The sequence below is a fragment of the Sturnira hondurensis genome, unplaced genomic scaffold (genome assembly GCF_014824575.4).
Source record: "Sturnira hondurensis isolate 20B ecotype Veracruz unplaced genomic scaffold, ASM1482457v3 Scaffold0011291, whole genome shotgun sequence".
Taxonomy (NCBI): domain Eukaryota; kingdom Metazoa; phylum Chordata; class Mammalia; order Chiroptera; family Phyllostomidae; genus Sturnira; species Sturnira hondurensis.
In genome coordinates, this window is record NW_028083922.1 from 2275675 (window position 1) to 2301364 (window position 25690).

At 34.2% G+C, this 25690-nt stretch overlaps 1 protein-coding gene across 4 annotated transcripts; it reads left to right on the forward strand.

Annotated features, from left to right (window-relative positions):
* On the forward strand, positions 1 to 23905 carry PNISR (PNN interacting serine and arginine rich protein). 4 transcript variants are annotated; one of them, XM_037059716.1, is made up of 13 exons: positions 3 to 124; positions 5470 to 5549; positions 7709 to 7827; positions 9251 to 9439; positions 10792 to 11015; positions 12430 to 12601; positions 13959 to 14149; positions 16287 to 16424; positions 17592 to 17691; positions 18430 to 18483; positions 19547 to 19717; positions 20934 to 22020; positions 22260 to 23905. In XM_037059716.1, exons 3-13 carry the CDS (start codon positions 7740 to 7742, stop codon positions 22288 to 22290), a joined length of 2445 nt encoding a protein of 814 aa, XP_036915611.1. In that variant the 5' UTR covers positions 3 to 124; positions 5470 to 5549; positions 7709 to 7739; the 3' UTR covers positions 22291 to 23905. The 4 variants fall into 4 exon arrangements, with proteins under 4 accessions (XP_036915614.1, XP_036915611.1, XP_036915612.1 ...); XM_037059717.1 differs by having other exon boundaries at positions 7713 to 7827; XM_037059718.1 differs by lacking the exon at positions 5470 to 5549.
* Positions 23906 to 25690: the final 1785 nt, after the last annotated feature.

The following is a 25690-nucleotide window of genomic DNA, read 5'->3' on the forward strand; positions in this document are numbered from 1 at the left end:
ATTACTTCCGGGTGAGATTGCTCCGGCGCCATCTTGTCTTGTTCCTGAAGAAGTAGAAGCATCGAAAGGGTTGGAGAGATACTACAGAAACGGTGGCAACAACAGTGTGCCGGAACCACAGTGGGTAAGTGGTCGAGGACCGTTACGCGTGGGAACTTGCCGGGCCATTACAACCATCATAGTTTCTGTGGCGAAGGTAGCATAACTTAAAACACGTAAGCTGCGTACACTGTTTGGCGCGACTGCTGGAACCTCATTCCCTCAAAGCCGCGGCGTTCGTGTGACTTTTGGTGAATCAAAACGGCCCTCTAGGTTAAAAGGAGTTGCTCCCATGAAGGAAAGTGCTCACGACCCCTTCCTCTAACTGTGGGAGTTTCTTCTCGGGTGAGAAGGGACCGATTCTTGGGTTCCTGACCCGCCGTTAAGCACTGCGCGTGCGCAGTGGGAACTTCTCGTGGAGAGGGGGATGCAATGGGGCGGAGGAGGCGGAGGGCCCGGATCTGGACCTTTTGCGCTGTGCAGCTCAGACTACGCAGGCGCAGCCAAGGACACCTACGTCCTGTATAATTGGGTTCCTTAGTTTGTATTTTTCTTTTTATCCGGTGATGGACATTATCTGTTAAGCCTCACGAGGGGAAGAGGAAGTGTCTGATACTTCAGTTGTACTATCCTGTGGTGGATATTACTGTGATCTGAAAATCTGGGGCACTTTGACAAATTTTGATTGTCGGTGGTTGTTTAATAGAGCAAAATAAACTTGGAATTTCTGATTGGACGGCAGCAAGGCACAACCGTAAAAACAAACCAGAACACTGTAAAGATTCACTCGTTGGACTGCTTTGTAAAGTGTCCTGGAAGTGTAGGGAAAGTAAATGTTTTTTTAAGGTGTTCCTAGGACTATATTTAGTTTTTGTTTTACTAATAGACTTCGTTTTTTAGAACAGTTCTTGATTTACAGAAAAATTAAGCAGATCAGAATTCCCGTATAAACAGCCAAACTTCCATTACATATAGTTTCCCTTGCTATTAACATACATTAGTATGATACATTTGTTGCACAATTAATGGACACATTATTATTAATGGACACAATCTTGACACATTATTATTAACTGAAGTGTGTGTTTATTCATATTTCCTAAATTTTAACCCATTCTTCTTTTTTTGTTCCAAGATCCCATTTAGGATACCAAATGTGTCCTTGTGTCCACATGATACCATGTGTCTTTCGCCTTCTCTTGGTTGTGACACTTTCTCAGGCTTTCCTTGTTTTCATTGACTGTTTCAGGCTGAATTGTGTCCTTCCAAAATTTATACGTTGAAGTTCTAACTTCATTATCTCAGAACATGACTTTATTTTGAGATAGTGCCAAAAAGAAGTTAAATAAGTTCATTAGGGTAGGCCCCAATCCATTATGACTGGTATCTCTATAAGAAAAAGGTTAGGGCACAGAAAACCATGTAAAGACATAGGGAGGAGGCATTCATCTACAAACCAAGGATAGAAGCCTCAGAATGAAATTTACCATGCTGACATTTTGATCTTAGACTTCTAACCTCCAGAACTAAGGAAATAAGTTTGTGTTATTTGAGCTACCTGGTCTGTGGTACTTTGTTATGGCAGGCCTAGCAAATTAGTACAGTGACCTTGACAGTTTTGAAGAGTACTGGTCAGGTATATTGTAGGATGCCCTGCTATTGAAATTTGTCTTTTTCAGGTAAAACTGGTGTTAGGGCTTTTGGGGAGGAAGATCACAGTGGTATTGTATTCAGGACACATACTATAAAATGATTTATCCCATTGAGATTGGCCCTGATTACTTGCTGAAGTAGTGTTTGTCAGGTTTCTGTACTGTAAAGTTACTCTCCCATATCCACTCCTCCCTTCCCAACTGTACTCATTGGGAAGAAGTCCCTTTGTACAGTTCATGCTTAAGAAGTGGAGAGTTACATTCTATCTCCTTTAGGATCAAGTATCTACATAATTTGTTAGAATTCTGCATGGGAGATTTGTCTCTTTCCTTTCATTTATTCATCATATATTTATATCTACATGGACTCAGACATTTATGTCATAATTTGTGTTTTAATTCAGTACTACTTTATTTTTTGCTCAATTTTTTTTTTTAAGTTTTGGACTTTAGGAGTTCTTGCAGTTATCTGGTGTGCCCCTTTGGCATGCCCTCATTCTGTCCTTTCCTCTCCCTCTTCTTTTTCCCCCACTTTCTTTCTAGTACTACAAGATGCTCCAGGCTCATTTTGTATGCCCCAGTCCTAAGAATTAGCTCTTTCTCTATGGATCCCCAATTCCTTTTGTCATAGAATGGTATTAGAAGCAAGATACATACTGGGGTGTCATTACCTTAGGCTCTTGCTCTCTATTGTTTTTCAGATACCACTTTCATTGGTACCTATAAACAAAATATCCAACTCTCTGATTTTTAAAAAATACCTCTGTTAAGCTGCAAAGCATCTCAATATATATCAAAAGCATGTCACATAAAGTAGCAAAAAATTTTTTTTACTGCATTCCAAATAATAACAATATTAACTTTATTGGTGCCATCTCCACCTAATGTGAGTTGAACAAATGAATTTTTTATTTTGAGGCCAGTCAACTGGTGTGTAGGACTGAAAGGGCAGGGGCGAAGAGGATTATTACATTTCGTAGTTTCTAGACTTTGTATTTGATGTGAGAAATACTTGACTGTGCATCAAAGACTAGATGTGCTTTTGTATCTCTTTGATTTTGCAGTTGAGAGGGGAAAGGAGAGAGAGAGAGGGAGAGAGAAACATTGATCAGGGCAAGCTTAGCAGTTTTAAGAGTGCTATGTAATTTTGGAATTTTCTATATGAAATTGCATTTTTAAAAAGAAAACCTCGTGATGTCATTATTTATGCTGTATCACCTAAGTGTCTGCACACTTCCCCCCGCCCCACGTACAATTTGTACATCAATATATTTCAGCATATAAAAGTCTACTGGCCCTGGCTGGTGTGGCTCACAGGATTGAGTGCTGGCCTGCAAACAGAAAGGTCACTGGTTTGATTCCCAGTCAGGGCACATACCTGGGTGTGGGCCAGGTCCCCAGTTAAGGGTGTGTGAGAGGCAACTGATAAACGTATCTCTGGCACATCAGTGTTTCTCTCCCTTTCTTTCTCCATCCCTTCCATTCATCATCCCCTCCCCTTTCTCTAAAAATAAATAAATAAAATCTTTCAAAAAAAAAAGTACCAGCCCAGGCAGGGTTGCTCAGTTGGTTGGAGGACCATCAGCCCATACACCAAAAGGTTATGGATTGGATCCCCAGGGTGTATAGTAGGTTGTGGGTTTTATTCCTGGCTGGCCATGTAGAGGAGGCATCTATCTGATTGATATTTCTCACATCGGTTTCTCTAAAATCAATAAAAACATCCTTGGTTGAGCATTTAAAGTCTACTGTATTTTTTTGTATGGCTGAATAGGAGTCCACTGTATGGTTCACTCTTATCTTTTGCCCTTTGGTTGAGAGTATCACTAAAAAATGTTCACTGTTAAAAACACACTGCAGGCTTTTGAATGACATGGTCTTCATCCGTGGTTGAAGTTGTTGAAGTGGAATTGGTGGGTCAGAATTTTGATAAAATACTATGATTCTGAATTACATTTTCTTCCCAAAAGACTAAATCATTTGGTGCTGTTTACCAGCATCCTCATTTGGCACTTATCCTCTGTAGCCAAACCAAGTCTCTCAACTGCAGATTTACTTGAAGAATTTTATTAAATAGCTCCTAACCTCTTATTTCCTTGACTCCCATTACCTTTGCATGTTTTTATTCTGCTCTACTTCTCCAAGTTTCATCTCTTTCCATATTTTTCTCAGCTTAAGTGTATGAAACACTGTGTTTGAATAGTAGCTTTCATAAAAACCTTTAGGGGAGAAAAGCTTTGGAAAACATAGTAAAAGTAGAAGTGGTTGGTTTTAACAGAAAGATGGCTATAAGTAATACAAGTGAAACTCTTGAAAATAAATATACAAGTAAAAATCTCTGTAGGAAATTTAATTTTTTTTTCTTTTTAAATAATGAAAACTTCAATATGAAGAATAGGGACAGAAAGATTTTTTCCCCCTAAAGATAAAATGAACTCTGGATAAGTCTTAGATTGCTTTCAGAGAAGAAAATGGAATTGAGTAGAAATGGGTTGGCTTGATCAGCTTTCCCCCTACTAGTTGTAAACTTGAGGAAAGCTATCAAAAATGATGCTAAGACAACCTTGGTGGTGATATTAACCGCTGCTTGTTGAAGCTTCTGGTGCTGAGTTTTCATGCATTTCTCATTTAATCATCACAATTACCCTAAGAGATAGACACTATGTCCTCCATTTTACAGATGAGAAAGTCAAGGATTACAGAATAGTTTATTTGACCACATTCACACAACTAGTGAGTGATATGGGTAGGTATCATGAATCAGAACTTGTGCTCTGAAGTCTAGGTAACATGTAAGGACCAGAAAACTTAAAAGGAGAACTGAAAAAGTTGCCCATAAAAACCATTAAACATAAGTAAAAGAAACTTTGTTTAGAGGGATTTCTAGAAAATTGAATCTATGTATTGGAAATGATGGTAGGGAGTCAGTACACACATTTTCACCATTCAAGTGGTTGTACTAAGCACATACCTACTTACAACTCCAGTAGGCACTATATAGTGCTAGTTATAATGTCTGCATTGTATGAGTTTACAACCTTCAACAGGAAAATTATGTATTGAATTCTAATATGCCATTAGAACTTTGGAAAATACCAGGCTGTTCTTAGTGCCAGATTCTTGGTTCTCATAAATGTAAGTCAACAGCTTCTCTGTCATTAACCTTTAAAAGTAAACAGAAAGAAGGAGCTACAGACCATTTATTTGGTGTTTAGTAACTGCTATGTGGAGGAAGCTGACCTGTACCTTTTGAAATATAAACAGATGAGTAGATTTGTCTATCGGCTTTGAAAAGCAGTTGATCTAGTGGGAAGAAAATGAATCTATGTGAGAGAAAGGCTGTTCTTTACTTGTTGGTGTTAATTTTTAATCTTAGAATTTCATAGAAAAATTTAAATTAATGCATTTTATTACTTTGCTTGTACCATTTGATAATACCAGGTGGATGAGATGTTCTTTTCAAGTATTTCTTTCTTTCTCGGCATATATGACAATCCCTAAATTGTTTGACAGTGTTTTGCATTGTTAATAATTTTTTCAAGTAAGTAAAAAAGATACTTTGAAAGAAAAAATGTTGAAAAGTATTGCTTTTTCATTTCTGATGTACCTGTTTCTCTTAACCTTTAAGGTAAATACTTTATCATTATAGTTAGTGGAAGAAAAAGTTCCAAATTAATTTAGAGTTGATCACATTTTCCTGTTACATCTCTGGAATTTATTTTTATTCTAATTTTTCATAATCTAAGAGCAAACTTACACCCCCCCCTTTTTTTTCCAGGACATACGTAATCTTGCTGCTATGCTTCCAAGCTGTAGTATGATTCAATCTAAAGTTTAAACAGAAGGTGAACCTCTGAGGTCAGTCAATATAGCCATTTATATTTCTTCTGGGTTTTAATTAAAGTTATAATTGAAGTTACTTTTCAAGGGCTGTAATGAGTCATATACCTTTTAAAGGATTTTAAAGGTATAGTTGGAAAAGAGGAGTGGGGAAGAAGGGGAAGAGGAACAAAAATCAATCCGAAGAGAGAAAAAGTATATTTAGCCCTGGCTGGTGTGATTCAGTGGATTGAATGCTGGCCTTCAAACCGAAAGGTTGCTGGTTCCTTCCAAGGTCAGGGCAGGTGCCTGGGTTGCAGCCTGGCCCCTGGTTAGGCATGTACAAGAGGCAACCGATTGACGTCTCTCTCATACATTGATATTTCTCTCCCTCTCTCCCTCCCTCCCTCCCCCTCTCTAAAAATAAAGAAATCTTTAAAAGAGAAAAGAGAAGAAAAGAAAAAGTCTATTTAGCTTGGAATTGATACCCAGTTCAGTTGTTGACCTCTACTGTGGTGCTATTTAGTGCCTATTTTGATGTATTTTAAAAATGCCCTTATAATAGACTATATTCATGCAACTAGAAGATAAGTGCACTTGACTCATAAGTCAAGGTAACAAAGGAATGCATATTCCCTAATTCACAGTGTTCTTCAATTGAGAGGTCAACAGCTGTCATTGATAGAATTATAAAATATTCTGAAAATGCTGCAAAGACTGGAGTTGTAAACTCTAAGAGCCTGAATTATAATAGCCCATTGTCCTGTCGGAGTTGGTTTCTCTTCCATGTTATCTGGCTTCTTTACTTTTTGTGATGCTGCAATTCTAAGGCTTTTGTCTTATTTTTAGAGGAAAGGGTCAGTCTAGAAGGATTTATTTTAGTGAACATGTATTTAATGCCTACTTTATACAAAGCCTTGGGGTACAAAAATGAAGAAACATAATGCTGCTTTTCCAGATGTGTCCTTGGTTCTTGAACAAGGTTGTATATCAGTGTTGGATAAAGTGCAAAGACATTGGATGTATAGGAATTTGAAATTTTTACTATGAGGGTTTTCAAACTAGTTGATGGAAAGGTAAACTAGCGTGAGACCCCATACCCATTATCTAGAATAGCTATTAACATATACTCTCTCCCCTAATCTTTTTCATGTTAGAGGAACCTGGTCTTGTAAACTATCTCACCTTCTGGGTTTATCTGATTGTTTCTTTTTATAAATTAAGAAACCTGGTCTTGTAAACTATCTACTTGCTGTATTTATTTGTTTCTTCTGATACTGTTTCTTTCATTCCTTTGTCCACTTACAGTTCCTTCACACTAGAAGTGAGATTGAAAAGCTTGATTGGATTCAGTTAAACATTTTTGGTGAAAATATTTATAGTGATTCTGGGGACATAATATTGTATCTCATGGGGAGACAGCATTACAGATTATTAAATCCATAGGATGATATTTCCACTTTGAATTGTGATTTCTTACCACTTTTCTTCTAAGATAGTCTGAATTGTTTTATTATGATTAGCATATGGCAGTTTTTAAAATATTCTGCTTTAAGCATTAATTAGCTGTAATTATTTATAAGGAATAGTTTTCCTTCATTAGCTAGGACTATTTTGTTTCTTCAAGGAGTATTGGTTGGAGGAGATTAAATCACATTTTTTTCTTCTTATTTTTTTTTTAATTTTAAAAAAGATTTTATTTATTTATTTATCTTTAGAGGGGAAGGAGAGAGAGAGAGAAACATCAATGTATGGTTGCCTTTCGTGTGTCCCCTGCTGGGAGTTGGCCTGCAGGGAACTGGACTACAACCCAGGCATGTGCCCTGACTGGGAATCGAACCTCGATCCTCTGGTTCGCAGGCCCGCGCTCAATCCACTGAACTACACCAGCCAGTGCCTTTTTCTTATTATTTTTAAAGTAATTATATTTAAAGAAATTTATAGTGGGGAGAAATTAGGTTTTTTTCCCCTTTTTGAGCTAAATTGATTTGATGCTTACCACCACACTCTGACATCAGTATTAACATGAAATTTTCTTCCCTTGCTTGCCAGCCTAAAAATTCCAGTTGCCTCTGGCAACCTGTCGATCAGAATTTTAGAGCTCTGATCACATAAATGTATCATCATGTAATAATTTCCATGTGAACTTTTAAAATAATTCTCATTCTCATTTTTAACTTGTGTTCATTTTGTTGAAGATAGAAAATCCAATATATTTTTAAAGTCAGAATGTGGGATCAAGGAGGACAGCCTTGGCAGCAATGGCCCTTGAACCAACAACAGTGGATGCAGTCATTTCAGCACCAGCAGGATCCAAGTAAGGATAAAAACTGAATTTGGATGGTGGGCAAGCAAAAATATATGGAGATAAGTGGAAAATATTCTATGTGATTAAGGGACATGGAATTGGAATTGGTTTATTGGATCATGTTATAGTCCGTATGTAATCTTTAAAACTAGTTCTTTTTTCTAAGGAAAGTGGAGTCTTTTTTTCCCCTTTTTAAAAAAGTTTATTGAGGTAACATTGGTTAATAGGTTTATAGAAGTTTCAAGTATGCATTCGTTGATACATGATCACAAAGTCTTTTCTTAAATGTAATTTAAGTAAAGCATACTTCTGTTGTTAATTCTGAATCTTTCAATTCTGGGTAGATGATAGTCAATTAATGGTATGTTAAATCATCATTTCTCTTTATTCAACATTTCAAGCATAGACAGATGTAGAAAGACAGTATAGGGAGCCCTCATTTATTAGTTAGCTTTAAGTCATGGTTAATTTTGTTTCATTGATACAACCCCTTCCACTTTCTTACTTTTATTGGCTTAATCTGGACCTATTTTTTAAATAACTGCATAGTATTCTATTATAGCACCATACTGTAATTTAATTGATCTACTTTTGGATAATTGATGATTATAGTTTTTACTTTTAAAAGAAATTCCATAATTTCATATGTATATCATTATTCATGTGTTCAGTTATTTTCTTAGGGATAATTTAAGAACTGGGTTTGTTAGATAACAGTTGCATATTTGGAAAGTTTTAGATAGACATTGCCAAGTTTAACTCCATGTGGATTATGCCAATTTATGTTTCCATCAAAATGTATAAGAATATTTTTTTAATCTTTACTAAACTGAGATGCGAAAAACTATCTTACTTTATTTCCTTTATTAATAATGCTAGATCTTAAAATGTTAAGTATAGATACTTGAGAAGGAAAGGAGGACCTTTAAATTACTAGGGACAATGAATTTTGAGTAAAGAATTACTAATAAGTGGTTAGAAATATATTTTGACTAGAGAAGAGAGCCTTAACTGAAGAAAGGTGACTGAGGAGGAGCAGGAAGTATAGGTTGCTATACTCATCCAAGGTCTTACAGAGTCCAGTGTAGGCCTGAAGGGGACCTATTTGAGGAAGAATTTGTTTGTTTCTGTTTTTTAAAGAGTTTTAAAAACCTCAAACTAAAGTGCAAAGGATACGTTTTTTATGAGTTAGTAATATTAGAAATTAATTGGTTAAGAGTGTTTTTGTGGAGTCCTTTACAGAGAGTCTCAAGTAGTTTATTTTACTTCGTACCCTGAATGTAGGTGTAGGTTCTTTTCTGAGTGTCCTTTTGGTCATAACATTCAGTAATATCTAAAATCTCTGGTAAGGAATTACCGAGATGCTGGTTTTACTTAGAGGCACTATTCTTAGAGGCACTGAATGCTAAATTTTGCTTTGTTAAATTTTCAGGCCAGATTGACTGGGCCGCATTGGCTCAAGCTTGGATTGCCCAAAGAGAAGCTTCAGGGCAGCAAAGCATGGTAGAACAACCACCAGGAATGATGCCAAATGGACAAGATATGTCTGCAATGGAATCTGGTCCAAACAATCATGGGAATTTTCAAGGGGATTCAAACTTTAACAGGATGTGGCAACCAGGTTTGTTGTTTGTTTCCCAAATTTTAGGATTTTTTAAAATAAAAAGATTAAACTTAAATTGTTTAATTTGCTTATTAGCCTTGTGACTTCTTGATATTAATGCTTAAAGAATAGGCAGTTTTAATTAGATTTGACCTTGAAATTTTGTGGTTAAAATTATTCTGTACTCAGTCTGCTAGCATTGTGGCACTCAGTTGATTCTTTTCTTGGTTCTTCATTCCTAGGCTGACAGGGGCTGGGAACACTGGAAACCTCACTTGGCATCTAGGGAAGAGAGCATTCTATGGTCTCTCTGTTGCAACCTCTGGCCTTTTCAGAAGCAGGACTGGCAGAGCAAAATATGTCTAGTCTCTAAAGAAAAATTGTGTCACTATGTGACAAATTAATTTGTCAAATATACTCTGCCCCTACCATCCACCCATATTTACTTCCCTTTTTTCACATAGTGAAGATCTTCCATAAGTTTTTATCTGTTTTGTTTGTTTGCTTGCTTGCTTTTTTACTTCACAGTATGATTTAGATTCCTTGTTGCTAGTTCAGTTTTCCATTACTTGTACTATTATTTTAAATAGTCACTTCAGTTTATAGAAGAATCTTAACATTTAAGTGTGTTGATTGGTGAAGTCATATCTCCCTTTCCCTATTAATACTTATTTTTGTTTCTCAATGTAAGAATGGAAAACTCAAAGTAATTCACCAACATTATTTTTAAAAGTATAACAAATATTTCAATATTCGTTATTATGAGAGTAGTTCACTTCTAGTTTTCTTAAAGCTATGCTAAATTTCCTCAAGTTTGACAATGTTTTAGTTCCCATGTTCAAGTTTATAAATAACTCATCCTAGCATTTTCACTTCCCCAACTTCGCTCTACTGGTTTTCTTTGTGACCTTGGCAAGTGAATTATTACTGTGTGCCTCAATTTCCCCTCCTGAAATTGGCAAAAATAATACCTATTTCTCCCTACCTCACAGGGATGTTGTGAGGATAAATGTGTTCATGGAAGAAAGAAGTTATATAAAATCCCTAAGCATTATTTTTATGGTGTTGTTACTGAACAGAAATAGAAAAGTTCAACAAAAAAATTGCTTTGGATTTTGTTACATTTATTAAAGATAATTTTGGGCATTTGGTTTCCATTTGTTTAGGATATGAATTAAGTGGAGTTAGCTCATATGAATTATTTCTTAGATTAATTCATTGCTTATTTTTAAGATATGCAAAAGGAATTTGACCTAGAAGTCATAATTTGTGTATTCATTTATTTACTGAGCTTTCTTGAGAGTTAAAAAATTTGTGTTGATTTTGTTATAACTCCCTGTTGAATGTTTTTATGCCTAAATCCTAAATAGAATGGGGAATGCATCAGCAACCCCCACATCCCCCTCCAGATCAGCCATGGATGCCACCAACACCAGGCCCAATGGACATTGTTCCTCCTTCTGAAGACAGCAACAGTCAGGACAGTGGGGAATTTGCCCCTGACAACAGGCATATTTTTAACCAGAACAATCACAACTTTGGTGGACCACCCGATAATTTTGCAGTGGGCCCAGTGAACCAGTTTGACTATCAGGTGAAAGATATTTTGTTGCTTTAATATTATAGATGTGCACATAATCCATTCTTTGGACGTTTGTCTCACCAAGAAAGAGTACCTGAGATATGTGTTTCACTTTTCAGTCTTACGCAGATAAGTGCATATTATGTCTCAGAAAAGTTACCAGTTTTTGAGTATTAAAATCATTTAGATTTTTTTTGTGTGTGATTTGCTTAGGAAAGTGGTATAAAGGATCATTAGGGAAAATTTTGGATAAAATGAAGATCTGTAAGTGCAAGAGTTATATTATGTTTTGTTTTCTGATTTATAATTTCAAAATGGTATATTTAAATGTTCAATAAAGTTTAGAATGCACAGTAACAATACATTATTTATCAATAAAATTATCGTTAAGCTATGAAGAACATAGATGACTTTCTAAGTGCAGTGCCTTCTGCTGTGTAAAGTTATTCTAGTGTCGTCTTTTTTTTTTTTCCCATTCTAACGTAACATGTTTGTTAATGGAATTGTACACAATTTGCTTTGGAGCATCTAATTCATTCCTAGGGACATAGAACTCTATGGAGAATAGTGTCATCATTTTCTCAAACCACTCTGCCAGGCTCTACCCTTTTGTAATGCTAGGTGACATTTTGAAATTGTAATTATTACCTTATAAACTAAGCTATCATAATTTAAAATTTTGAAAAATAAAACTGTATTATTTTACTAATTTTATGGGTAATGAACATAAATATAAATAATAGTCACCCTGAGACAGTAATCATCATATTCATAACATATTCAGATACTTGTTGCATACTCATACTTGATATACGGATATGGTAGTTTCTGTGACAAGGAGCCTTCTACTTGTACCATATTTGCTTGGTACATCCCCTGGCTAAAAAGACAAAGAACTCTGTTGGCAACTGGCTTAGAAAAGCCTCTTGAAAATGGTAAAATTGAAGAATTAATTTAATATAATGATTTAGTAACTTTGATCTTTGCTTAAAATAGCTATTTCTTGCAAGATTATAGAAATAACCTAAATTCACAAGAACTGGAAAGTTAAAATTGTTTTAAAATTTTTTTCCTGTATTATCTGGTTCCAGAAAAATGGATGTTTTGATATTTTGGTAGTGAAAGGATTAGTTAATAAATGGATATGGAATGAAAAAGTTCATATACATCTTTTTCTTTGCTTCTTGAAAATAGTGTATCGCCTGGATTTTGATGGCTCTAGCATTTTTGTAGGCAGAAAATATTTTTCTGAAGAAAAGTTAGCCTAGGTTCTTAGGGTTATAGAAATATTGGTGGGTATTAGGACCGCGGAATTCTTGGATTTGCTGCACACATGGATTTCTACTGTCCCAGTTCATAACACACGTGTGTCCCAGAGTGTGTATTATATTAATGTGAAGAAAAATAAACTGCAATACTCTTTCAGCATGGGGCTGCTTTTGGTCCACCGCAAGGTGGATTTCATCCTCCTTATTGGCAACCAGGACCTCCAGGACCTCCGGCACCTCCCCAAAATCGAAGAGAAAGGCCATCATCCTTCAGGGATCGGCAACGTTCACCTATTACACTTCCTGTGAAGCAGGAGCCTCCACAAATTGGTAGCTATTTAAGTTTAGTGAACCACAATTGGCATGATTTCTTGATCACATAAAAAGAATTTCTTGTTTTCTTAAATTGTTCTAATACCTGTGATGTTAGAAATTGATACTTTAAAACCTATTTTATAGTCATAAACTTTAAAATTTCAAAGAAGAGATTTGTTTAAAATATTAAATACTTAATTTTCTTTAAAATAAATCTTTACCTTTAAACATAGATTTGGTGATAAGATATAAATTTATCATGGCCATAGCATTTTAATCTCTAATGTTTTCACTGTTTGATTGCATTATGCCAATATTTGAGCATCTTCCCATTTAAAACCTACTTTTTCTCTCTGGTTTCTTTCTACTCTCAATTCATCTGATACACTGGTGCCAGATTAATTTTCTTTTCATTATTTCACTTTCTATAAGTATTTTATAGAAATTTTCATTTAAAAATTATTTATTGATTTTTTTAGAGAGAGGAAGGGAGAGAGAAGCATCAGTTTGTTGTTCTACTTAATTATGCATTCATTTATTGATTCTTGTGTGTGCTCTGACCAGGGATTGAACCCACAACCTTGGTGTATTGCGACGACGCTCTAACCAACTGAACTATCCAGCCAGGGCGAAATTTTCATTTCTTAAGTAACATATTAGAACTAACTGATAATAATAATTTCTGATGATAAATTATATATTTACGCTACTATACATCTAGAAATCCAAATGTAGCAGTTAATGGGCCAGAACATTTAAATCTTTCCTTATCACAAAGTAGACATTTTAGGGAGATTATTACTTCTTTTGTAACTTAATGGAATAAATTTAAAAGTATTCCAATGGAATACTGTTTTAAGTGAATTTTCACTGTGAAAACGGACTTGTGTTTGACTCTCTTCTGTCTTGACATTTTAGGAAGCGGTGTAGTGTAAGTTTTGCTCTGAAATGTCACTACTTACTGGCTTGGTAACCTTGAGCACATCTCTTAATCTCTTTGGGTCTCAGTTTTCTCATTTGCAAATAGATCAAGCAATGGTAGTGGTTATATCCGGCTTTTTTTTTTTACGGTTGAGATGATGGTTTAATGTGCTTTCTAGTGCCTTGGCATATTCTAAACATTAATACAATGTTTATGCTGCTATTAAAAGTATTTGAAAGAAAAGCATGATGTTTAATGGGCTGTTTTTGTTATCACTGTTTTGCTGGACAATGATAATGGTAATGATAGTGTTTGTTAGAAGCGCTCAAGCGGCACCAGCATTCTTTCTCTAAAATATTTATTCACAAGTTTGTGAGAATTCAGGAATAGGATATACATTTGATTTTTGCTTAATTGACTTACAGATGTTCTTTTTCCTATGTGAAACAGATGCAGTAAAACGTAGGACTCTTCCAGCCTGGATTCGGGAAGGTCTTGAAAAAATGGAACGTGAAAAGCAAAAGAAGTTGGAGAAAGAAAGAATGGAACAACAACGTTCACAGTTGTCCAAAAAAGAAAAGAAGACTACAGAAGATACTGAAGGAGGTGATGGCCCTCGTTTACCTCAGAGAAGTAAATTTGTGAGTAGAATCCCTGGACCTGAAACTCCATTTGGTATTTATATGAAAAGGTTATTGAAATGTTTTAGTCTATAGAAAATATTAATGTTCCTGGGATTACTTTCCGCAACTATATTGGGGATTATGTTTTTATATCATGTGTATGTTATTGAGGGTAGAGTAAGGAGAAAGGGGGCATTGAGTTTATGAAACATTTCATTCTGGAGAGGAATTATTCAGTGGAATGCATGATAGACTTTACTATGACAAACATCTGTATTCTTGATGTATCAGGACAATGCTTCAATCAGCTGAGCTACCAGGCTAGGGCAACATCTATAGTCTTTTGTTTTGGTACAGTTAACTCCCTAATGGTGGTTTCTAAAACAAAGCTAAGTTAAAATGGCACTAGAGAGTAAATCTGCCTTTTTGAACATTTCAATAAATACTTATATTGTGCCCTGGCTGGTGTGGCTCAGTGGATTGCACACTGGCCTGTGAACCAAAGGGCTACTGGTGCAATTCCCAGTCTAGGGCACATGCCTAGGTTGCAGGCCAGGTCCCCAGTAGGGGGCACTTGAAAGGCAACCGCACATTGATGTTTCCCTCACTCATTCTCCCTTCCTTCTTCTTTGTCTAAAAAATAAATAAATAAAATATTTTGAATAAACAAATACTTATACCAGAGGATATAATAGCCTTTATAGTTTTTGACATAAACACTGAAAGTAACATAAAGTTTTAAATATTTAAATCTTCATCAGTTAGATGGCAAGAGTGGCTTAGGAATTTTTTAATTTAGCAGTAATGTGCTTCTAGCTGGTAGGATAGTCATAGCACTGGCTTATATCCCACTTAGGAGATGGGTCTTCCACCCAAGGCCATTTTCTGCTTCAAAAAATAAATCTCAAGGACAGCAAGGTAACTGGATTTAACAACACATTGATTTTGCTTAAATTCCATAAATGCCGTAAATTACTTTTATTTTTACAAAAGGACCATGCCCAAAGATGTGTTCTTTGTTCTGGGTATTACAAAATAAACTACAGACTACCACTGTTAAAGTTTACCGTAAAAATTAAGCCCTGGCTGGTGTAGCTCAGTGGGTTCAGCGTGGGCCTGCGAAATCACACAATCTCTGTTCGATTCCCAGTCAGGGCACATGCCTAGGTTGCAGGCCAGTTCCCAGCAGGGGACTCATGAGAGGCAGCCATACATTGATATTTCTCTCCTTCCCTTCCTCTCTAAAGATAAATAAATAAAATCTTTAAAAAAAAGTTTGCCTTAAAAATTAAAAAAATTTTTTACTTGACATAGTTGATTTCCAGAATAGGTGGGGTTTTTTAAGGTAAAAAAAAATTGGAGATTATCTTCCTCCTAGATGCCTTTGGGCTTGTGTTACATGAATTCTTCTCCTGGTTTAAATGGTCTCGCCATAGTAGTATTTAGGTGGTCACCTAACTTTTCCTTAGTAGGATTGCTAAATGTGACTTTGAAATACTTCTTTGCCTAAAGTAGAGTCCCCTCTTTAAGGTACATTGTTTGGATTACTGAAAACCTAACACTCATACAGAATCAGGCAAACTGCTGGCTTTTGTTTCATCTGAAGTAGACCCTGTTTCTAATCTATCTGTCCATTATGTAGCTAGAAAGAAAGAAATTTCACAGAGTTTTAGGGCCAGCTGAGATCTGGAAACTGACTACAGATTTTTTATTTTAAGTGACATGATTTTAAGTAAATAGCTTACATTTACAGCTGTAAAAGTAACACTGAATAATACGATTGTGGTTCATTTACCCAAAGTTCTCAAACCACTCATTTCAGCCATCATATATAATGGATATTAATTAAGTCAGCCTCTGGGCATGATGTATTTCTGGTTATTTATAAAATAAGTGCAAAATTGACTAAGGAAAAAATTAAATTGAAAAAATAATTAAAATAATTGAATCTAATAAGCCATCTTATAATCTTACTCTCAGGTAGCACTTTACCAAATGAATCTGTCATACAAAAATACAATTTAGAGAGAAATTTCATTTTTATATATCTGTTTCATAAACATTTTAACTTGGGGTTTTAAAGTAGAATGGGCAAGATAGTGATTTTTACATTATAAGCATGAACTTGGGGTATACATAACACTACTTTTTTTAGGATAGTGATGAGGAAGAAGAAGATGCTGAAAATGTTGAGGCTGCAAGCAGTGGAAAAGTCACCAGAAGTCCATCTCCGGTTCCTCAAGAAGAGCAAAGTGAACCAGAGATGACTGAAGAAGAGAAAGAGTATCAAATGGTAAAAATGTAAATTTATTTTTCTAATTATTTTTTTGAGGTATAGTTGACATAAAACATTATATTACAGGATTTATTTTGTTTACAATTTGTTAAAACTATTGGTTGGCATCTTGAACATTTAAACTGAGAGCTTATGAAACAGTTATATTAATCTATAGATTTGCTGGGCAATAATGTCTGCAAAATCCAGGTTAACATTTATGATGTGAAATCACAGCTTATAAAGCAGTTATTAAGTACATTTCCTAATACCAATGTTGTAATTAAACGATATTTTACTATATGAGACCCAAGAGAACATAGCTATTATTTTCTAAACTGTGTTTTTGAATACTGGGAATGATTAAAAGACTTCAGATAAAGTAAGTTTAGGAAGCATTGGGTGGGAACATAGGTAAACATTTCTTCATTGAAGGAATTCTCAAAGCCTTAATATCTGAAATTTGTTTGGTCATTTTTCTGAGATTGGGAATAAAAAATGCTGCATTTCTCATTGAAAAACAAGTGATCTTTGGAATGTATTTAACAGATGCTGATTCAGCATCCTCTCATTTTAATAGGTGAGTGGTGTGGTCTGGAGCCCAGAGAGGCTAGGGGACTCACTGTAGCAGTCTATGTTTGAAAGGGCTGTTGTAGCCAGACCAGTGCTAGAACCCAGCTCTGTTTCAAGTCTGTTGTACTACTCTATATCATAGCAATCAAGAAAAGGGGGACTTTATCTGATGAAATTAAATAACTGTTTTTTCCTTATTTCTTTCCCCTCGAATTTTACTTTTGAGCCAAGGGTTAATGTGAATTTCTAAGCAAGTTAAGAAACTACTATTGAACTACTTACTAGTAATATTAAACGAAAGGATACTTCTTTCAACTTAAAACATCTGTGGAAAGTTTTATTACTAGGGAGATGCTTCATCTCCCATGTTAGAATTCAGTGTCTCTGTACAAATAAACTCATTTTTTCCCTTTAATTCATATGATTTTGAAGTTTTTAAAAAAGTTTTGATATTTTAGAACAATTTTCAAGATACTCTATTCTTTGGAGTGGCTGGTGTGATCTCATCTCTAAAAATGTTTTATAAAACGGGTTTGCCTTTTAATTTTTTTGAAAATGTCAGACTGTATTAGTAACTATAATAATAAATTAGAAACAATGTATATTCCTTAGATGTTACTGACAAAAATGCTTCTGACTGAAATTCTACTGGATGTCACAGATGAAGAAATTTATTATGTAGCCAAAGATGCCCACCGGAAAGCAACTAAAGGTATATTATGGGTGTTCTCGGTTTTGTTTTTCTGGGGGTGCTTTGGTTTTGGTGGCTATTTTGGACTTTTTTTTGGTCATTGTTGTCCTTGTTGAAATAACTAGCTGATATTTGAAATTCTCTTGCATGTTTTACTTTTTGGGAAGTTTAGATTTATAGGCACCATATTACAACTACACAAGTATTTTTGTTTTATTCAATCTATCTGAGCACAAATTACTAATTACGCTGTTGTTCTGTAAAATGTATTGTGGAAGATTCTTGATGTTCAATTTATTTCACCTGATTTTTTTATAGATACCATGGCATTGGTGTATGACTTCTAATGCAATTTAGTTTTACTAATGAATTGAATTATGAACCTTTAGTGTTTTCACAGTTTACCACTTACAATTCTTGCAGAAGCTAGTGATTCTCCCACCCAGCCCCACATTTTTAGTAACACTTAAAAAATACACTGAAAGCAAAGTTTGAATTATGGGCCATACCTCAAAAATAACAATAACAATATGCTGTCAACATTTTTTCTAATTACAAACCAATTTCAGCTCACATCAGAATTATATTTTCAAGGCCAGACATGCTACTGGTTTAAAATGAATGTTATGTTTTTAATGTTTCTTCTCTCCCCAAGAAGCAGCAATAGTGGTAGATTTAACAATACCATAGACTCTCATGACTATGAAATCGTGGCTATTTGTGTTAACATGTTGTTCCTGTTGTTGATGTGATACAAAGCTCCTGCAAAACAGCTGGCACAGTCCAGTGCACTGGCTTCCCTCACTGGACTCGGTAAGTGTTCTCCTTACTTGTGAGAGGGCCTTAGAGGGAAAAATCATACTTACCTTGTCTCTCTACATGTTCTGTTTTGAAACTGTACTGTTCCTACTTAGTTTATAAAACCTAGGTCTTAGGGTTATATCAGTTTCTAAACGTTTGCTTATTTTTTTTCTTTGACGGTAGCAGTCACAGTGAGATTATTATAGATGTGACATACATAGCTTATTGAGGCAAGTTATAATTTAGTCATGGTAGTATTTAAGCTCACTTTCAAAATTATTGCATACATGCCTTAGAGAAAAGCCTATCTAGTAATACGATTAAGGATCCTTATTTAGATTGTGTTACAGCAAGTCAGGTTTACCGTAGAGGAAAGGATTTATCTTATATTAGAAGAGTAATGATGTGTTCATAATTTGTTATTTGCATGATGTATTATCAGGTATATAAAAACTTGAATTTGCTTTTCCCATATCTTCATTTCAAATTAATCTTTGTGAGGATCAACAGAAACGGCTAGAACCAAATGCCCATATGGTTTTATTATTACTATTTAGATCATTTCAGGGTGGGGAGTAGTTTTAGCCTTGTATCATTTCTGTACAGTCAGAATTACAGTATTATAATTTTTTTTAGAGAAAAAAAAACTTCGCATAATACCTGGGATTTCTAAGCTTTGAATAACAAAAAAGTAAATTGTAAAACTGTTTTTAGGATCATCATAAATTTTAAGGTAGTCAAATTGATTTGCTTTAGTGAGACTTTGTCGCTGCCCTATTAAATGGTTTTATTGGTTAGCATGGGCATTAAAACAAAACCATTAACATGATTCCTTTATGGTGACAAATATATGAAATATTACAGAAAGAATAAGATACCAAGTATCAGTTTTCATGAAGGGGTCTATGAACTCCGTAAGCATTGGAATTTATACTTCTCCCCACCCTGAATAAATGGGTTTTTGTCTTCCAACAAAACACAATGAAAAAAAGAAATGAGCTTTCTTCTCAAACCTTAAAGTTTTTAGTGCACAGAATGATTTTTCCATATGATAGACTGGGCTTTATGCACACAGGTGGACTGGGTGGTTATGGATCAGGAGACAGCGAAGATGAAAGGAGTGACAGAGGCTCTGAGTCATCTGACACTGATGATGAGGAATTACGACACCGAATCCGGCAAAAACAGGAAGCTTTTTGGAGAAAAGAAAAAGAACAGCAGCTGTTACATGATAAACAGATGGAAGGTATATCTTTTAGATTCCCTTAATTTTTGTCCAGTTTGTTTGTATTTTTATTTTTGAACCAACCTAAAATATCAAAAGGTGAAATTGAGGCTAGATTATAAATAATGTGAGATGTAACTGAAACTGAGGGTTTTTTGTTCATTTTCAATCTTTATCAAATATAAAAGTGAAATTAATTGTAGTATTCAAAGTACATAGTTAAGGTAAGGGAAACTTGGGAGGGATTAATTTCAGGGTCTGTAAGTTAAGTATTTCAGTATATTGTAACTTCTTGTTAAAGTTCTTAAAATGAAAAAAGACTTTTGAAATGATCCCATTTCAAAAATGATCCCATTTCAAATGATCCCATTTACTATGTTTGTAAAACTATTGAAAAGTAATTTGTAGCTAGGGTAATTAAGGATGTATAAAATACTGTAGTAAGTACTGTTCGTAACAGTCTATTAAGAACAGTGAAAGAATATTTATTTAGAATTTCTTTTTAGAAAATTCTTACTTGGATGATTTGAAAGGTAATTATTAAGAGTTTGCAGCCAAAAAATTCTTACAAATTATTTAGTACCTGTAAGTTGCCTTATTGGACAAGAGGGACATTTTCTTTCTTTCTTTCTTATTTTTTTTTTAAAGATTTCATTTATTTATTTTTAGAGCAGAAGGGAAGAAGAAAGAGAGGGAGAGAGATAATGATATGTGGTTGTCTCCCGTGCACCCCCCACCAGGGACTTGGCCTATAACCCAGGCATGTGCCTTGACTGGGAATCGAACCTCTGACCCTTTGGTTCACAGGCCGACGCTCATTCCACTGAATCACACCAGCTAGGGCAGAGATTTTTTTCTTACATGCTTCACATGTACCTCTGTCTATACCTTGATACTCTGTGGTTATACTTTCCAGGAGATTAGCTAACTACATGTTTATCTATTAAGCTTTTTAAATATAGCTAACCCAAATTGAAATGTTATGTAGATTTAATGTATACGCTAAATTTCAAAGACGTTATGTGAAAAAAAGATATTTTGGTATTCTTTTTAATTGATTACATATTGAAATAATTTTTATATGGTTCAATTAAATTAATTTTACCTGTTTTTACTTTTTGTACATACTAGAAAATTTGACATTGCTTATGTGGCCTGCTTTATTGTTATAGTTTGGTAGTATGGGAGTTTTTCATTGTACATTTGACTTTTCTTACTATTTTTTTTTCTATTTCAGAAGAAAAACAACAAACTGAAAGGGTTACAAAAGAGATGAACGAATTTATCCATAAAGAGCAAAATAGTTTATCATTACTAGAAGCAAGAGAAACAGATGGTGATATGGTTAATGAAAAGAAAAGAACTCCAAATGAAACTGCATCAGTTTTAGAACCAAAAAAAGATCATAAAGAAAAAGAGAAACAAGGAAGAAGTAGATCAGGAAGTTCTAGTAGTGGTAGTTCCAGTAGCAACAGCAGGACTAGCAGCACTAGTAGTACGGTCTCTAGCTCTTCATACAGCTCTAGCTCAGGTAGTAGTCGCACATCTTCTCGATCTTCTTCTCCTAAAAGGAAAAAGAGACATAGTAGGAGTAGATCTCCAACAGTAAAAGGTAGACGTAGTCGGAGTAGAAGTTATTCTCGCAGAATTAAAATAGACAGCAATAGGGCTAGAATAAAGATTAGAGATAGGAGGAGATCTAATAGAAATAGCATTGAAAGAGAAAGACGGAGAAATCGGAGTCCTTCCCGAGAGAGACGTAGAAGTAGAAGTCGCTCAAGGGATAGGCGAACCAATCGATCCAGTCGCAGTAGGAGTCGAGATAGGCGTAAAATTGATGATCAACGTGGAAATCTTAGTGGGAGCAGTCATAAACATAAAGGTGAGGCTAAAGAACAAGAGAGGAAAAAAGAGAGGAGTCGAAGTATAGATAAAGATAGGAAAAAGAAAGACAAAGAAAGAGAGCGTGAACAGGATAAAAGAAAAGAGAAACAAAAAAGGGAAGAAAAAGATTTTAAGTTCAGTGGTCAGGATGATAGGTTAAAAAGGAAACGAGAAAGTGAAAGAACATTCTCTAGGAGTGGTTCTATTTCTGTTAAAATCATTAGACATGATTCTAGACAGGATAATAAGAAAAGTACTACCAAAGATAGTAAAAAACATTCAGGCTCTGATTCTAGTGGAAGGAGCAGTTCTGAATCTCCAGGAAGTAGCAAAGAAAAGAAGGCTAAGAAGCCTAAACATAGTCGATCGCGATCCATGGAGAAATCTCAAAGGTCTGGTAAGAAGGCAAGCCGCAAACACAAGTCTAAGTCCCGATCAAGGTAGTATACTTTTTAAAGTATTTTGTCTGATTTTTAAAAAATTTGACTGAATTTATTCAAAGTTGAAAGTGTCCTTTCTCTCTCTCTTTAATAAACTCAGTTTGGTACTTATAAATGATCATAGTCTTAAGTAATTCTAGAAATCCTATATAATATTATTTATTTAAAAATTGCATTCTTTAGTTTAAAATACATTTTTATTTTTAAATTTTGTCTTTTCCCTGTTTTTTTTTCTGCAGATCAACAACCCCTCCCCGTCGTAAACGCTGAGGAATGATGTGGCAAGAATGCCATGATGTTTAAAAAATTCCATGAGTTTTAAGGGCTTGTCTCATTATAGAGGCACATTGTGGCTGTGTAGGTGAAACCAGAATTTTCTTTTTATCTGTATATAGGTATACTTTTTCCAAATGCTGCTTCGAGTTAATAGGATTTCTTTGTATTACTTTTTTTTTCAAAAAAATAGTGCACAATAAGACTATAAACATGCCATTCTCTTTCAGCTGTAATGTTCTTAAAATTATTCTCGAATGTACTGTGATGTCAATAAAGCTCTTTAGTTCATTTTTGTTAACCTCTTGCACCTTAATTTTATGATTTTATTCTAAGGAACGTACTTTTATAAAAAGGCAGCTGGAACTTTGTATAACAAGTTTTAAAGGTACTTCCTCCCATTTGCCCCAAAGAAAATGGTTTTATCTCAATAGTTTGTCAAAGCTTGTAAATTGTACCCATGGATTTTTGTCAAATTCCAACTTTAAGGGTGTGGAAGAGGGCCAGAAACATACCTTTACTTTTTATTTGGAATCACTTAATAGCTTTCTAAACTTTTGCTATTTGGGGGATTTTCAAGTAATATATTCTCTGTGTATAAAGTATGGTTCACTCCTGTACAATGAAATTACTGGATTCAATTGAACCAGTGTACCAATCAGTTACTTATAAGGAATGATTGTGTTTGACACTAATAGTCAAGTCTGGAAATATATTCTGCAGTTACCCACTTCTGTTTTAGAAGCATATTTTAAACACTTGGGGGGTTATTATAGAAATAAGACTCACAGTTCAATATATTTATTTATATTTTTAAAGTATAATATGACCTCAGCTCAGTGGAGGAATGCTCTTTTATGCAGGCTTGTGTCAGTTTCACAACACTGAAATGGTTTGGTTTTGTCAGTTTCTTAAAATTAGGCTCAGTGAGTGGTTTAGCCATTTAGGGCAATCATAATTTACGAATAAAATGAAGGCTCCACAGGCATTCTAATGCTCAACTGCTTTCAGGGTTTGTTTTGTGTGATTATTCACTTATGCCACAGTAGTCAGATAAATCTCTGAAAACAAATGCTTTTAAATCTTAAAGAGAAAAGAGCAGGTGCAGGTCACAGAAATGTTTTAAAGTATGCCTTTTTACCAGCAATAATTCATTTAAAATAAGCCAGATTTTTGCCAAGATCAGTGTTTCCTCAAAACAAAGGTAGAAAATAGATTTGTATAGTGTGCTCTTGTACCTCTACATAAGTTCTTGAATAATTTTGAACAGCTTATGCATTTATCTAGAGGAATAAATCAACTGTGAATAAATGCATGTTTACCAAAATGGTTGTTTTTACAGTGCATTTAGTTCTGATATTTATAAAGTTGACATTTCACAGAATAACTTTTACATAGTTTAGTATTCTATATAGTTTAGACATTAGTCACATCTGGAGACAAAGTGTGCAATATTTTTTATGTAGGTGAGCTAACATGGTATACCTAATTGTAGAATTATCCAATTAATTTGTAATAGATAAGTTGTATAACATTTTCATATCTTAAAATGTTTTTTAGATCAATCTTCAAGTGAAATAATATTTTCAAAATAAAATTCTACAGAAAAGTTCTGCTGGCTATGATATGCACATTTTTGGGCAAGATATGAACTAGAGTCAAAAATAGTATTTGACATTTTAATTTACTCTGCCATACTACACAAGCTCCTTATCATTTAAATCTGTAGATACTTTTAAGAACATAGTTATGGTGTGTGTGATTATTAGTAGACACATTAGTGTTATAATTAAATATTTGGGTTTTTGAGATTTTTATGGATAATTCAGAAAATTCATTATTTCATTGACATGTAATGAAATATGTTTACCTTGAGTGGTAAGACTTTGTAAGATAGGGCTTCCATGATTTGAGATGTGAATGCTAAAGCTTACACATAAGTTAATTAAATATATAATTTGATTACGAAGACTTTTCAAAAATGACACCACCAAAATATTAATAGATTCAATTTTTGAGACAATCATTGATCTGGAGTAGTTAATAAAAACTGTCTAAGAGGTTCTTTAAAAAATATTTCTAGTGTATTAGTCATACTTGTTTTTGTGGAATGGGGGTAAACCACACCATTAACAGAATAAAATGTAATTTGGAAGAGGTAATTACAAGTTTTGTTTCAGGCCCCAAAATATAAATAAAGATTGGTGTGGAATCTTAGTGTATATGTTTTCTGCCATGGTAAATGTCTTTTTTTTTAAGCATTTGTTTGTAATGGTGTATACACAATAGGTGAATTTCCTACACATAGTGAATTTTTTTTTAGTATTTAGTATTTTTAGTAATTACTCTTTTTTCTTCAAAGAAGCACATGGTGTATGATTAATTATAAGTGAGATTTATCATTTTATGTGGGAATATTTACATAGGAATTAAATTTTAAGTCCCTATAATAATTGTCTTATAGGAATCTTTTCAGTTAAACCAAGTGCTTTTCTGATACATACACATACACACACATGTATGTGTACATACATATATACTATACACACACACACACATATATATATATATATATATATATATATATATATATATATATATATAAATCTATTTTAGTTCAGTGAAGTTTCTAAAATGGTACTAAGCATGGTTTAATGGAAATAGTGATGTTCTGGATTGTCCTGGCTCTGCTACATAATGTGTTTTGGGCAAATAATCATTATGGACCTTAATTTCTTCAACCGTATAAGGGTGGAATTAGATTATTTCCAAGATTTTGAACACTTAAAGCCCTAAATTCTTCAATATAAAGTAGAATTTGATTGTATAAGTCTAAACCTGAATGAGAAAATGGGCTTTTTATTAGTTCTAAAATAACTCGTGTGATGAGTTACATTTATATCAAAAAGGTTTATCAGATACAGAGTTCTATAAACACATAGGTTAAATCTGCCACATTTTGATTATGGTAAGTTAAGATAAAATTATCCTAACAATTCTAGTTACCAATTTTTGTGTAGTTTTGTAAGCGTGGAAACTTACCACTTAAGCTCCGAGTGGATATAGTAGTATATCTCATTTTAAAGGAATAAAACTGTTCTAAGGGAGCACATTACCCTTAAATGAAAAATGTTTATATAAAATTGAATTTCAAAATATTAAGTAGATCTTTAGTTTTATAGTGAAATGTAGACTAGTTTATAACACATTTATGGGTGGTGGTAAAGTGTTGGTCTGGGAAATAACTGACAATGGCTATATACCACATAACAACTGCTAGTCCTTCCAACACAACTCAGGTTTAAGTGTCATTGGAAAAACCTTTTAATATTTGTAGAGAACAATAGTATGAGCTAGTTTTGCCTGAGTCACACTAGTGGGTATTCAAGAAACTTTT

What these genes read in the sequence shown, in the direction of transcription:
- PNISR (XM_037059716.1), top strand. Translation starts at nt 7,740, where the DNA reads ATGTGGGATCAAGGAGGACAGCCTTGGCAGCAATGGCCCTTGAACCAA. An exon ending in TGAACCAGTTTGACTATCAG is followed by an intron (nt 11,016 to 12,429) that starts GTGAAAGATATT and finishes ATACTCTTTCAG; the next exon opens with CATGGGGCTGCTTTTGGTCC. An exon ending in AAGAGAAAGAGTATCAAATG is followed by an intron (nt 16,425 to 17,591) that starts GTAAAAATGTAA and finishes TATATTCCTTAG; the next exon opens with ATGTTACTGACAAAAATGCT.